The sequence below is a fragment of the Mustela nivalis genome (assembly GCF_964662115.1).
Source record: "Mustela nivalis genome assembly, chromosome: X".
Classification (NCBI taxonomy): Eukaryota; Metazoa; Chordata; class Mammalia; order Carnivora; family Mustelidae; genus Mustela; species Mustela nivalis.
In genome coordinates this window covers 87,543,047-87,558,299 of record NC_139040.1, presented here as the reverse complement: position 1 = coordinate 87,558,299, position 15,253 = coordinate 87,543,047, and the positions used below count along the sequence as shown (strand labels likewise).

Sequence of the window (15,253 nt, the reverse complement as noted above, 5' to 3'; positions counted from 1 at the left end):
AAATATAAATGGAAGGAAAATTCCAAACTCATTTTATGAGGCCAGCATCACCTTGATCCCAAAACCAGACAAGGATCCCATCAAAAAAGAGAGCTATAGACCAATATCCTTGATGAACACAGATGCGAAAATACTCAACAAAATACTAGCCAATAGGATTCAACAGTACATTAAAAGGATTATTCACCAATAATCTATACTCAGACCAAGTGGGATTTATTCCAAAGCTGCAAGGTTGGTTCAACATCTGCAAATCAATCAGTGTGATACAACACATCAATAAAAGAAAGAACAAGAACTATATGATACTCTCAGTAGATGCTGAAAAAGCATTTGACAAAGTACAGCATCCCTTCCTGATCAAAATTCTTCAAAGTGTAGGGATAGAGGGCACATACCTCAATATTATCAAAGCCATCTATGAAAAACCCACCGCAAATATCATTCTCAATGGAGAAAAACTGAAAGCTTTTCCGCTAAGGTCAGGAACATGGCAGGGATGCCCATTATCACCACTACTATTCCATATAGTACTAGAAGTCCTAGCCTCAGCAGTCAGACAACAAAAGGAAATTAAAGGCATCCAAATCGGCAAAGAAGAAGTCAAACTATCACTCTTCGCAGATGATATGATACCATATGTGGAAAACCCAAAAGATTCCATTCCAAAACTGCTAGAACTTGTACAGGAATTCAGTAAAGTATCAGGATATAAAATCAATGCACAGAAATCAGTTGCATTTCTCTACAACAACAACAAGACAGAATAAAGAGAAATTAAGGAGTCAATCCCATTTACAATTGCACCCCAAACCGTAAGATACCTAGGAATAAACCTAACCAAAGAGGCACAGAATCTATACTCAGAAAACTATAAAGTACTCATGAAAGAAATTGAGGAAGACACAAAGAAATGGAAAAATGTCCCATGCTCCTGGATTGGAAGAATAAATATTGTGAAAATGTCTATGCTACCTAAAGCAAACTACACATTTAATGCAATTCCTATCAAAGTACCATCCATCTTTTTCAAAGAAAAGGAACAAATAATCCTGAAATTTATATGGAACCAGAAAAGACCTCAAATAGCCACAAGAATATTGAAAAAGAAAGCCAAAGGTGGTGGCATCACAATTCTGGACTTCAAGCTGTATTACAAAGCTGTCATCATCAAGACAGCATGGTACTGGCACAAAAACAGACACATAGATCAATGGAACAGAATAGAAAGCCCAGAAATAGACCTTCAACTCTATGGTCAACTAATCTTCGACAAAGCAGGAAAGAATGTCCAATGGAAAAAAGACAGTCTCTTCAATAAATGGTGTTGGGAAAACAGGACAGCCACATGCAGAAAAATGAAATTGGACCATTTCCTCACACCACACACGAAAATAGACTCAAAATGGATGAAGGACCTCAATGTGAGAAAGGAATCCATCAAAATCCTTGAGGAGAACACAGGCAGCAACCTCTTCGACCTCAGCCGCAGCAACATCTTCCTAGGAACATCGCCGAAGGCAAGGGAAGCAAGGGCAAAAACGAACTATTGGGATTTTATCAAGACCAAAAGCTTTTGCACAGACAAGGAAACAGTTAACAAAATCAAAAGACAACTGACAGAATGGAGAAGATATTTGCAAATGACATATCAGATAAAGGACTAGTGTCCAAAATCTAGAAAGAATTTACCAAACTCAACACCCAAAGAACAAATAATCCAATCAAGAAATGGGCAGAGGACATGAACAGACATTTCTGCAAAGAAGACATCCAGATGGCCAAAAGACACATGAAAAAGTGTTCCATGTCACTCGGCATCAGGGAAATACAAATCAAAATCACAATGAGATACCACCTCACACCAGTAAGAATGGCTAAAATTAACAAGTCAGGAAATGACAGATGTTGGAGAGGATGGGGAGAAAGGGGAACCCTTCTACACTGTTGGTGGAAATGCAAGCTGGTGCAACCACTCTGGAAAACAGCATGGAGGTTTCTCAAAATGTTGAAAATAGAACTGCCCTATGACCCAGCAATTGCACTACGGGGTATTTACCATAAAGATACAAACGTAGTGATCCGAAAGGGTATGTGCACCTGAATGTTTACAGCAGCAATGTCCACAATAGCCAAACTATGGAAAGAACCTAGATGTCCATCAACAGATGAATGGATAAAGAAGATGTGGTATATATACACAATGGAATACTATGCAGCCATCAAAAGAAATGGAATCTTGCCATTTGCGACAACGTGGATGGAACTAGATCGTATCATGCTTAGCGAGATAAGTCAATCCAAGAAAGACAACTATCATAAGATATCCCTGATATGAGGAAGTGGTGATGCAATATGGGGGCTTAAGGGGGTAGGAGAAGAATAAATGAAACAAGATGGGATTGGGAGGGAGACAAACCATAAGTGACTCTTAATCTCACAAAACAAACTGAGGGTTGCTGGGGGGAGGGGGGTTAGGAGAAGGGGGGGGTGGTGTTATGGACATTGGGGAGGGTATGTGCTTTGGTGAGTGCTGTGAAGTATGTAAACCTGGCGATTCACAGACCTCTACCACTGGGGATAAAAATATATGTTTATAAAAAATTAAAAATTAAAAAAAAAAAGAATACAGTATATAGTACATTTAACATACAAAATATGGGTTGGCAGTTTATGTCATCAGTAATGCATCCAAGCAACAATAGGCTATTAGCAGCTATGTTTGGGGGGGGATAAAAATTATACATGGATTTTTAAAAAAGATTTTATGTATTTGTCAAATAGAGAGCAAAAGCACAGAGAGCTGCAGGCAGAGCAGGCAGAGGGAGAAGGAGCCTTCCTACTCAGCAAGGAGCCTGATGTGGGGACCCTGGGATCATGACCTGAGCTAAAGGCAGATCCTTAACTGACTAAGACACCCAGGCATCCCTATACATGGATTTTTTACTGCATGGGGTGGGGGGGTCAGTTTCCCTAACTCCCATGTTATTAAAGTGTCAATTATATATTTAATATAAGGAATTCCCATTAAAATCCCAGCAGGATTATTTTTATGTCTACAGAAAAGATTATTCTAAAATGATTTTGGAGAGAGAAAGGAATTATAATAGACAAAATAATTTTGAAAAAGATAAAGAAAAAGAAAATTGGAGGGATCACTACTTAATTTTGACTTACCATAAAGCTACAGTATTCAAGACAGAGTCTTATTTGCAAAGAAATAGACATATGGGTCAACTCAACAGAACAGTGTTCAGAAATAGACCCACACAAACAGCAATTTATGGAGAAAAGACAATGTTTTCAACGAAATGCTGAAAACAACTGAACATCCATATGCAAAATGTAAATAAAAACACCTGACAGGTTATACAAAATGAACTCAAAATGGATGATTTGTTCTAAATGTAAAATATAAAAGTATATCATTTTTATAAGAAAACAGGACAATATTAGCATAACTGCAGTTAGGCAAAGGATTTTTATATATGACACCAAATGCATGATCCATAACAGATGAAAATTTAAAACTTTTCCTTTGTAAAACATACTGTTAAGGGGTGCCTGGGTGGCTGAGTGGGTTAAAGCCTCTGCCTTCAGCTCACATCATGATCCCAGGGTCCTGGGATCGAGCCCCGCATCAGGCTCTCTGCTCAGCTGGGAGCCTGCTTCCTCCTCTCTCTCTGCTTCCCACTCTGCCTACTTGTGATCTCTCTGTCAAATAAATTAATTAATTAAATATTTTTTAAAAAGACACTGTTAAGAGAATGTAAACATGAACTATGGGCTGGGAGAAAATATTAGCAAACCAAATATCTGACAAAGGACTTTAAGCAAGAATATATAAAGAACTCTCAAAAATCGACAGTGAGTAAATAAACAACTTGTGTAAAAATGGACAAAAGACTGTTGAAGAACATTCACCAATAAGGGTTGATGAATGGCAAATACACACAAGAAAAAAGTGTTGATCATTACTCATTTGAGAAATTCAAATTAAAATTATGGATAACTACCACTATACCCCTTTTAGAATGGCTGTAAAAAAAATACTGACAGTAACAAGAACTAGGGAGGAATGGAACAGCCACACTGGAAAATGGTTTGGCAGGGGCTTATAAAGTTATAGTTAGATATGTACCTACCATATGACCCCGAAATCCCACTCCTAAGCATTCACACCAAGGAAATGAAAACTTTTGTTCATAAGAAAAAGTCCGGTATACAAATGTTTATAGCAACTCTATTCAAACCACCAAAAATTGGAAACAACTCAAATATCTTCCAGGGGTGAATAAATAAACATATTATGGTATAGCCACACAATGTATACTACTTGGTAATAAAAGGAATGAATTATTGATATGTGTAATATGTAACAATTTATAAGATTCCTAAAGGGATTATGTTGAAAGAAAAATGTTATTCTTAAAAGATTACATACTGTATGATTTCATTCATATGTTATTCTCTAAAAGATATAACTGTAGTGACAGAGAACAGACTGGTAGTTTGCAGGAGGTAGCGATGTTTGGGTGTGATTACAAAGGGATAGCATAAGAGATTTCTGGGGTGGTTTAATCTACACATGTGTTAAAAATTCACAGAACTATATACACACATATATAAACATTGGTTTTACTTTATGTTAATTTTTAAAATAAACTGAAAAACCCATAGTATAAGTATAAATTAAATTATTAGAAATGACAAATTCCCAGTAGAGCCCATATTTCATTATTAACAATGACATATTGATTTTTGTTTTATATGGACCTTGTAGTCTTTTTCATTACCCATTAACCTCTACTAAGCAAAAACTTCTTTAAAGTATACATTGAAACGAATAGAAGAAAAGAAGGACATATTCTAGAGTGATAACTACAGCAAGTTGTTTGTGAACAATGAGATTTTAAGTGGCTTTATTTTCTAAATTTTCCAGAATGAGCTTATATAACATTGATAATTAGTGGGGAAAAGCTAAAGAACCCTTTCAGCCCAGGCCTAGTATTGTTTTCAAAGGAAACTTTAGGGCTCTGGTCTGTAAGCATGGAGAAGACAAGCAGCTACAAGGAGAGAAGGTAGGTAGCACAGAGGAAAAAAAAATCAGATCTGCTGGTGGTACTAGTAAAGGTAAGAAAACTGGTGACTCTTAAGTAGAAGCCAACTTACCTGAGACTGTTTGAAAACATCCTTCCCAACCACATCCAGGTTTGAGGGGTCTTTGATGGAACTAACATACTCAGAAACAGCCTTGATCACCACATCACAGGGAGGAAGCACCAGCTGATGAGCTCGTACCTAAAAGAGATAAGATACCAAGGTACACTGACATCAGTGATGGATCACTAAGACAAAGAGTGAGGTAGGGGGCGCCTGGGTGGCTCAGTGGGTTAAAGCCTCTGCCTTCGGCTAAGGTCGTGATCCCAGGGTCCTGGGATCGAGCCCCACATCGGGCTCTCTGTTCCGTGGGGAGGCTGCTTCCTCCTCTCTCTGCCTGCCTCTCTGCCTACTTATGATCTCTGTCTGTCCAATAAATCAATAAAATCTTTAAAAAAAAAAGAGTGAGGTAGGCCTAATACAGAGAATTCAAACTCAGTAAATGTACTGATAGTTAAAATCTTTTCTTTGAAAGTATTTTCCCCTGTAATTCTCAGTATACAACACTTGGAAAAGATCAAACAGTATGAAGAAAGATAACATCGTATCATTTATAATCCTACTATAGAGAGGGCCACTAGTTGATGACACTGTCATAATTCATCAGTTTTCTTTCATAATACCATTTGGCTGCTTCAATATTTTGCTATTAAAGGTAAGGTTTTAATTTATAGACCAGGTTTGGATCCTGATTTGAACTAACCACAAAAAAGCCTTTTTGGGACAATCAGGAAGATCTTAAAATGGACTAGATATTAAAATGTTACCAAGAGGGCGCCTGGGTGGCTCAGTGGGTTAAGCCTCTGCCTTTGGCTCAGATCATGATCTCAGAGTTCTGGGATTGAGTCCCGCATTGGGCTCTCTGCTCGGCAGGGAGCCTGCTTCCTCCTCTCTCTCTCTCTCTCTCTCTCTCTCTCTCTGTGTCTACTTGTCATCTCTCTCTGTTAAATAAATAAAATCTTTAAAAAAAATGTTACCAAGAAATTATCATTAATTTTGTTAAGAGTAGTAATAGCATTGTGCTCATGCATGAAAATGCCCTTATGTTTTAGAGATGCATATCGTAGAATGTGCAAGTAAAATGACTTGAGGTCCAGAATTCATTTTATAATACATTAGCAACAGAAACAAACAAACAAACAAAAACCAGCAAGTGTGGCTACATCTTGATAACTGTTGGAGCTAGAAGATGTTACAATAGTGACTGCCTATGCTATTATTTTCTCTATTTTTATCATGCTCGAAAATTTTTTAAATACAGGGTTTTTTTAATGCCATGATAAAAATGTAGGCATGATTTGTTGTTCACTTTCCAGTTATATAATTACAAGCTTCCTAAAATTATAATTAGTCAAAGAGTATAAACTTCTTAAAGACTTTTTATATAAAACTGTTTGGGCAAAAGTCTGTACCACTGATTCCTTCAACAAGTGTTTACTGTTTACTAACTAGGTACTGTCACAGGCACCAAGAATAAAGCAGTGAACAAGACAGAAAGATCGCTAACCCTATGCAAGCTTAAATTGCAGTGTAGGCATGTCAGGATAGGGTGAGGGGAGTCAAACAGAATAAAAAAGTAAAATGCATACTGTAAGATGTAGATAAGTGCTATGGAGAAAATCTAAGCAGAGGATGGGCTTGGGAATTCAAGTGTGTGCATGCATGTGCACAAGCACATAATATTAAATAAGATGGTCAGGAAAGGCCTCACTGAGAGAATGACATTTGAGAAAACCTCTTAAGAGTGAGGCACAAAGCTATGTGGGAGGGAAAAGCATCCCAAATAGAGGGAATAATAAGTACAAAGGTTCTACAAACAAAAGAAAAGAAGAGATGACATAATAACTGTAACAGAGGCCAGTGAGTACAGGACTTTGTAGGCCATGGTCACAATTGAGTGAGTGACATGAAGAGCCACTGGAGGATTTTGAATACAGAAGTAACATGATCTGAATCAGTTTTTACCCTTCACTCTTGCTGTTGTACTGAGAATAGGTTTTGGGGAGGGAAGAGTACAAACAGAAGACCAATAGTCAATAAGCTGTTCTAATAATCCAAGCAAGAAATAATGGTGGCTTGACCAGTGTAGTAGCAATGAAAATGGTGAGAAGTGGACATATATTAGAGGGAGAACTGATGGTATTTGCTGGCAGAAGAAATACAGGGTGTGAGAAAGAGAGCAAGAAGTCAAGGATGACCTGTGGTTTTTGGCCTGAGCAATTAGAAGGATGAGACTGCCATTAATAAAAATGGGGAAGGCTCTAGGAGGAACACATTTAGGCGAAAGATCACAAGTTTCCATTTAGATACACTTCCTTAAGATGTTTAGTAGGCTGTTAGATATTACAATCTGGAGTTCAAGAGGGATGTCAACACTAGAGATACAGATTTAGGAGTCATCAAGGGATTGGTGATACTTAAAGTCATGAGATTGGACGCTATTAATCACTAAGGCAAAATGTGTAGGGAGAACTGAGAGAAGGGACCAAGGATAGAATTCAGGGACACTCCAAACATAAGAAGTAGAGAAGAAGACAAAGAAGCAACAAAGGAAACAGTAGCAGCAGCCGGTGAAGCAGGAGGGAAACTAGAAGAGAGTGGTGTCCTTAAAGCCAAGTGAAGAACATGTTCTAAGGAAGAGGAAGTGAGCAATTGGGTCAAATGCCACTAACTGGTCAAGTAAGATGAAAACTGAGAACTGGCCATTAGATTTATTAACATCAAGGATTATGAACATCTGGACCTCATCAAGAACCATTTAAAACAGACTGCAGAAAGAATAGGGAAAGTGGATAACAAACAGTTCAAGTGTAGATGATTCTCTAGAGGGTTTTGCTATAAGGGAAGGAAGAAATGTGGGCCATAGAGAAAAGGAAAGATGGAACAATAGCTTTGATGGAGGGAGTAAGGTCAAGAGCAGGATTTGCTTTATTTTTTTAAGATGGATGCATGGTTATAAATCTGATGGGAAAAATCCAATGAAGAGAGAAAAACTGACGATGCAGGAGAAAGAAGTAAGAATTGCAAAAGTGATGCCCTTCAGTTAGCAAGAGGGAATGTGATTTGGCATGTCAGTAGAGGGGTTGGCCTTAGATGGGAACATGGACAGGTCATCCACAGTTAACACAAGGCAAGCAGAACACGCGGGCACATAGATACATGTAGGTGAGAAGATGAAAGGCTAGGAGCCGGTGAAGTGCTGTTTCAAATGCTTCCATTTCCTCAGTGAAATGGGAAGCTAGCTCATGAGCTGACAGTGAGCAAGGAGGAGGGAGTATCAGCAGCTTGAGGAGAGAGGGAAAGGTATGAACTAGCAGAGTGAAAGAATTAGAGAAAAGTTATATATTCACCAACTTACACTACCACCAGAAACGTATGGGAGTATCAGTTTCAACATAGCCTCGACAGGAGTGGACAGACTCGTTTTTCAGGATCTGCCAAACTGTTAGGTTAAAAAAAATTATTTGATTTACAATTGTGATCACTAGGAAGATTTAACACCTATCTAGTCATACTATTGACCACTATATTTCTTCTTTTGTGAACTGTCCACTTCAGTCTTTCGCTCATTATCTCATTTACTGGGGTATTAGTATTTTACTTCATAGGTTTATATGAATCCTTAAGATATTAAGGGCATTGTCTTGAAGAGATGGTGCTGGGAAAACTGGACAGGTATATGAAGAAGAAAAAAACTTGTCCATTCTCTTACACCATACACAAAAAGAAACTCAAAATGGATTAAAGACTTAAATGTGAGACCTGAAACCATAAAAATCCTTGAAGACGGCACAGGGAGTAATCTGTTTGACAATGGCTATAACAACATTGTTCTAGACATGACTCCTGAGGCAAGGGAAACAAAAGGAAAAATAAACTATTGGGACTACAAAATAAAAAGCTTCTGTGCAGTAAAGGAAATAATCAACAGAATGAAAAGGCAACCTATAACTGAATGGAAGAAGATGTTTGCAAATGACATATATGATAAGGGGTTTATATCTAAAATATAGAACGAACTGATATAACTCAATACCCCGAAAGACAAATAATCCAATTACAAATGGGCAGAAGACATGAACAGAGATTTCTCCAAAGAAGACATGAAGGTGGCCAACAGACACATGAAAAGATGCTCAATATCACTTAACATCAGGGAACTGCAAATCAAAACTAACAATGAGAATCACCTCACACCTCTCAGAATGGCTGAAATCAAAAACACAATGAACAACAGGTGTTGGTGAGGATGCGGAGAAAAAGGAACCCTCCTGCACTGTTGGTGGGAATGCAAAGTGGTGCTGGCACTGTGGAAAACAGTATGGAGTTTTCTCAAAAAGTTAAAAATAGAACTGCCTTACAATCCAGTAATGGCACTACTGGGTATTACACAAAGAACATGAAAACACTAATTAAAAACTATATATGTACTCCTATGTTTATTATAGTACTATTTATAATAGCCATAATATGGAAGCAGCCCAAATGTCCATCAACAGATAAATGGATAAAGAAAATGTGGTATGTATGTATGTGTGTGTGTGTATGTATGTGGGTGTTATATGTGTATGTATGTGGGTGTTATGTGTATGTGTGTGTATATAAATATATATATACATATATATATGTATATATATGAATATATATGTATATATATATTCAGCCATAAAAAGGAATGAAATCTTGCCATTTGCAATGACATGGATGGAGCTATAAAGTATACTGCTACGTATACACTGCTAAGTGAAATAAATCAGTCAGAGAAAGACAAATACCAATGATTTCCCTCATATGTGGAATTTAAGTAAGAAAAAAATGAACAAAGCAAAAAAAAAAAGAGAGAGAGAGACAAATCAAGAAACAGACTCTTAACTGTAGAGAATTGATGGTTGCCAGAGACAGGGATGGGTGTGGAGATGGATTACATAGGTGATGGTGACTAAGGAGTGTACTTGTCTGGGTGAGCACTTGATGCGTGGAATTATTGAATCACTATACTGTATACCTCAAAGTAATATAATACTGTGTGTTAACTATACTGGAAAAAGATATTAAGGGTACTGATCATAATTATAATTTCTGTATTTGAAATATTTTAAGCCTAATGAAAGGTAATTATACTATCAAAACTCTAATGGAAAAAACCTGATATCCCCTAGGCATGGATGTATAGGCAGGAAATGGGGGCACTTTACCTTAAGTGATGCAAGGGGATGCTCTGGTCCCAAGAGGCTCCAGTGAAAAGCAGCCAGGTCCTCATCTGGAAGAATGTGGTTACCTATAAAGTACATTTGTCATTTATTGACTGTGTAAATGTTTTCATAGAACCTCCAGGCCATGAAAGGGCTTCTGGGAAAGAAAATAATCAATTCACAGAGGTGTAGATTCTCAATGTAGTATCTATAGTATCTATGTGTTGATTACTTACTATGTATCACATGCATTATATGTTTTATTATTATAATAACCATGCCTAAGAGTATTATTATCCCCATTTTACAGATAAGGAAACAGAGGTTCAGACAAGTTTGGTGACATAGCCCAAAGTAGGTTGGTTAATAAGAGCCCCCACCAGGATAAGAAGCAAGCTCTAAAGCCCATGCTATTATCTCTCATCTAGTCATTCTGCCTTTTATAATAGCACCCACAATTACTGACTGCCTACTAAGTGCTGGGCATTTTATACGTCTCATTTCATTTAATTCTGTCAATAACACAATGAGGTATACTATTCCATTTCACAGATGAAGAAATTGAAACCAGGGAGGTATGACTTCAGTGATTTGTCACAGGCCTAATTCTATGACTTGTGCTAACTCCATTAGATGTGCCAAACTCAAATCCTTTGGGATTATAAGCAGAGGTTACACCTGAGACAATATATTAACCTTCATGCTATAGGTACTTAGAAAGCCACCTAAAAACATAACTCTCAGGGTGCTTGGGTGGCTCAGGTGTTAAAGTGTCCAACTCTTGGTTTCAGATCAGGTCATGATCTCAGGATCCTGGGACTGAGCCCCGTATCAGGTTCTGCATTCTGCAGAAGTCTGCGTTAAGATTCTCTCTCCCAGGGGTGCCTGGGTGGCTCAGTGGGTTAAACCTCTGCCTTCAGCTCAGGTCACAAGCCCAGGGTCCTGGGATCGAGCCCCGCATCGAGCTCTCTGCTCCGCAGAGAGCCTGCTTCCTCCTCTCTCTCTGCCTGCCTCTCTGCCTACTTGTGATCTCTGTCTGTCAAATAAATAAAATCTTAAAAAAAAAAAAGATTCTCTCTCCCTCTCCTGCTGCCCCTCCCCCACCTGCCTTTTTTCTCTCTCTCTCAAATAGAGAAATCTTAAAAAAAAAAAAAACAACCAACTCTCTGGAGTTTACTCTTTTTTAAGATTTTATTTATTTATTTGACAGAGATCACAGGTAGGCAGAGAGACAGGCAGAGAGAGAGGAGGAAGCAGGCTCCCTGCTGAGCAGAGAGCCCGATGCGGGGCTCGATCCCAGGACCCTGGGATCATGACCTGAGCTGAAGGCAGAGGCTTTAACCCACTGAGCCACCCAGGCACCCCTGGAGTTTACTTCTGAATGCATCTTTAAAAGATAAATTGATGGATAGCCAGAATGGACACATATATGATAAAGCAAGTATAGGAAAATGTTAATGGCAGAATGTAGGTGGTAGATACAGGATATATAGGATTTTCACTACCAAATTCTTTTAATTTTGCTGTGTGTTTGGAAATTCTTATAATACAATGTTAGCACAAGAGAAAAAGAAAAAACATATACAACAAATTGTGTTCTTCATCTAAACTGAGACAGCAGGAAAGAAATGCTAATGCTCTGAATAGGGAACCAAAACTATCTGGGGCTAGTAAAACATTTGGCCTAAGACAGTACTCTGTATAAAATGTTATGGAATTTTGTAAAAAAAGTTTTACAAAAATCAAAATAATTTTCTACGATGTCCTATATTAAATTCATAAGACAAACATGCTGAGTTTCTAATAAGAAGCCCAAAAGCCTGCTGGGTTTTCCCCAGTAGAGTGTTTAGCATGTGGACTTTAAAAAGATAAATTCAATTATGACAGGCTAAATTGCCGATCTTTGTGTCTTAACACTGGAACAGGAAACTTCACCAATCAGAGCCCGTTCTTGGATACCTACCTAGCAGTGCAGCAAATATGGGAAAATTCATTCGCTTCAAGCCCAGCTGCTTGGCTACCTCCTGCATCAGGAACTGATTGGTAGTGAGATTCTTCCCATTCCAGCTCAGCTTCAGAGCATGGGAACTGTAGTAAGAAGGAATATTGTAGAGAGCATACTCGGAATCATGGGCAAGAAGGCCATGGAAGCCATTTTCCCTGAAAAAAGCCACCACTTCCAAATGGTGGTCTTCAAGGCTCTGAAAGACCTAGGAGGGAAGAAGAGAGGAACATGTCATGTAACAGAAACTGACTATTATTCGGTTAGAGTCCAGAAAGTTAGAAACAGACTTTTGTAGTTGAAATTTAAGATCACTCTTGAGATCTAAGATCACTGCTCAACACAATACTCAACAACAACAAAAGTGTCTCCCAGATTCAAACTTGATTATTCCTACTATAAACAAAGATAGTATTATCTATGTTTTCATTGAGATGCCCAGTGCTTTCATGAAACTGTAGTGTGAGGCATTTCAAGAGAATACTGAACTTAACATGGTATATATTACTTAAGTTTCTGCTGCACACAGTAACAGAAGAAATCTTGGTTAGAAAGATAATAAAGCTATTATTTATTGCTCATCACCTTCTATATGCCTTCTATATGCCACATATACCTTACCTACATTATCTCATTGTCAGAACAACCAAGAATAAGTTAGGTATGGATGAAAAAACTTACATGTAGAAATAGACACAGGTTAAATTAACATAGTTAGAATCTGATTCTAAGTTCATCTTTTTTTTTTTTTTAAATCTAACACCTTTCAAAAAAATCCTTGCTTGTGGGTACCTGGGTGGCTCAGTTGTTTAAGCCTCTGACTCTTGGCTCAGGTCATGATCTCATGGATGGTGAGATGGAGCTCCAGGTTGGACTCCATGCTCAGGAGGGAGTCTGCTTGAAAAGTCTCGCCCTCTGCCCCTCCCCCAACTCACCGGGGTTGGTGGGGGGTTGCTGCACTGTCTCTCTAAAATAAATAAATAAATCTAAAAAAAAAAATCCTTGCATGCTTTCTTAGGAACATCTTAGACCACAGAGAACTTCCAGCAGGTAGAGGTCAGAAACGTCATCCCATTTTGGAAATGGGAAAACTAAGTCTATGAGAGGTTGGCTGCCCCTAAAGCTGCATAATGAATGAGAGTACACAGGATTCAAACTCAGGCTGTTCTGAATCTGGAATGCACTTATTTCTACAGTACCAGGCTTCTTCCTAGGGAACATTATTTTTCATGTAACAGAGGCAGACCCTTAAATGCCCTTCCGTTGTATGCCTCTATCCCTGCACTTAGAACATACTGAGATAATCTGCATACTGGCTATACCTTGCTAACTTCCTTGACTACAGAGACTTAATTTATCTCCTTATTCCTGATTCCAACATAAAACCTGGAGCATTACAATATGAATAATAATGGTTAACAGATACTGAATACATACTATGTGCTAAGCAGCATTCCAAGTACTCTGCATTCATTAACTCATTTAATATTCAATCTTATAAGGCCATATCTATTATTATCAGCTCCATTTTTACATTGCTATTCCTAAGGTTGCATGGCCAGAAGGAACAAAGCCTGGATTTTGGCTCTAGAACCTATGGACATAAATATTTTTGCTGACTCAACTAACCTATTTTATTTTCACTTAAATTAAAAAATAATGGATAAGGAAGATGTGGTCCATATACACTATGAAGTATTATGCCTCCATCAGAAAGGATGAATACCCAACTTTTGTTGCAACATGGATGGGACTGGAAAGGATCATGCTGAGTGAAATAAGTCAAGCAGAGAGAGTCAATTATCATATGGTTTCACGTATTTGTGGAGCATAACAAATAGCATGGAGGACATGGGGAGTTAGAGAGGAGAAGGGAGTTGGGGGAAATTGGAAGGGGAGGTGAATCATGAGAGACTATGGACTCTGAAAAACAATCTGAGGGTTTTGGAGGGGTGGGGTATGGGAGGTTGGGGGAACCAGGTGGTGGGTATTAGAGAGGGCACGGATTGCATGGAGCACTGGGTGTGGTGCAAAAACAATGAATACTGTTATGCTGAAAAGAAATTAAAAATAAATAAATAATTACAAAATAATAGTAGTTTTCTGCAGCCTGACTGGAGTTTCAATGCATTAAGCTTCTGCTAGGCTATGGGAAGAGACTAGTCACAGCAGATAGTCATGTCACACATTAAGTCCACAAGGGGAGGGTCACTGATAAGCAGATAGCACACAACGTGTGTACATGTTTGTTTTCCAAGCAAAGGAACCAAAAATCCTTACTTTGTGCGGCAACATATTTACACCTAGAGTTATGATGAACTCCAATTGAGTCAGAGTAGGAGTACAGTTTATGCTGTCTACTGGTGCTAGTTTGTTCCAGCATACCTCTCATACAAGTCACTCATTGAGCATTCATCCGTACCAGGAGTAGTGCTAGGTATGGTACCTTCCATCTCTTCATCACAATCAGACCAAGTAGGTGTTACAAGTCCCATCTTACAGATGAGGAAACTGAGGCTCAGAGAAGCAACGTGCCTTGCTCAGGGCCACGGAGCATTCCAAATGTCCATCAACAGAAAAAATGGTTAAACAAAGTATGGCATAACCATACAAGGGAATATTATTTAGCTATAAAAAGCAATGAAGTACTGATTCATGCTACAACATCAATGAACTTAAAAACAATATCGAGTGCAAGAAGCCAGACAAAAAGGCCACATATTATACGATTCCTTTTATATGAATTTTCCAGAATAGAAAAATCCACTGAGAGGGAAAAATAGATTAGTGGTTTCTAGGGACTGAGGGAAAAGGGAAATGAAGAATGACTGCTAGAAGGTACTGAGTTTCCTTTTGGGGTGTTAAAAATGTTCTGGAATTAGACAGTGATCATAGCTGC

The 15,253-nt window shown here is 38.2% G+C and overlaps 1 protein-coding gene across 3 annotated transcripts in view; it reads right to left on the bottom strand.

The window, feature by feature from the left end:
- The window catches only part of FAM120C (family with sequence similarity 120 member C), a 138,540-nt gene that overhangs the window by 102,615 nt on the left and 20,672 nt on the right, over window positions 1-15,253 (bottom strand). For all 3 annotated transcript variants that reach the window (XM_082717479.1, XM_082717482.1, XM_082717480.1), the window contains exons 2-4: window positions 12,316-12,562; window positions 10,356-10,438; window positions 5,173-5,301 (exon numbers count right to left, since the gene is read on the bottom strand). In XM_082717479.1, coding sequence (XP_082573605.1) covers window positions 5,173-5,301; window positions 10,356-10,438; window positions 12,316-12,562 — 459 coding nt within the window. The remainder of the gene's footprint in view (window positions 1-5,172; window positions 5,302-10,355; window positions 10,439-12,315; window positions 12,563-15,253) is intronic.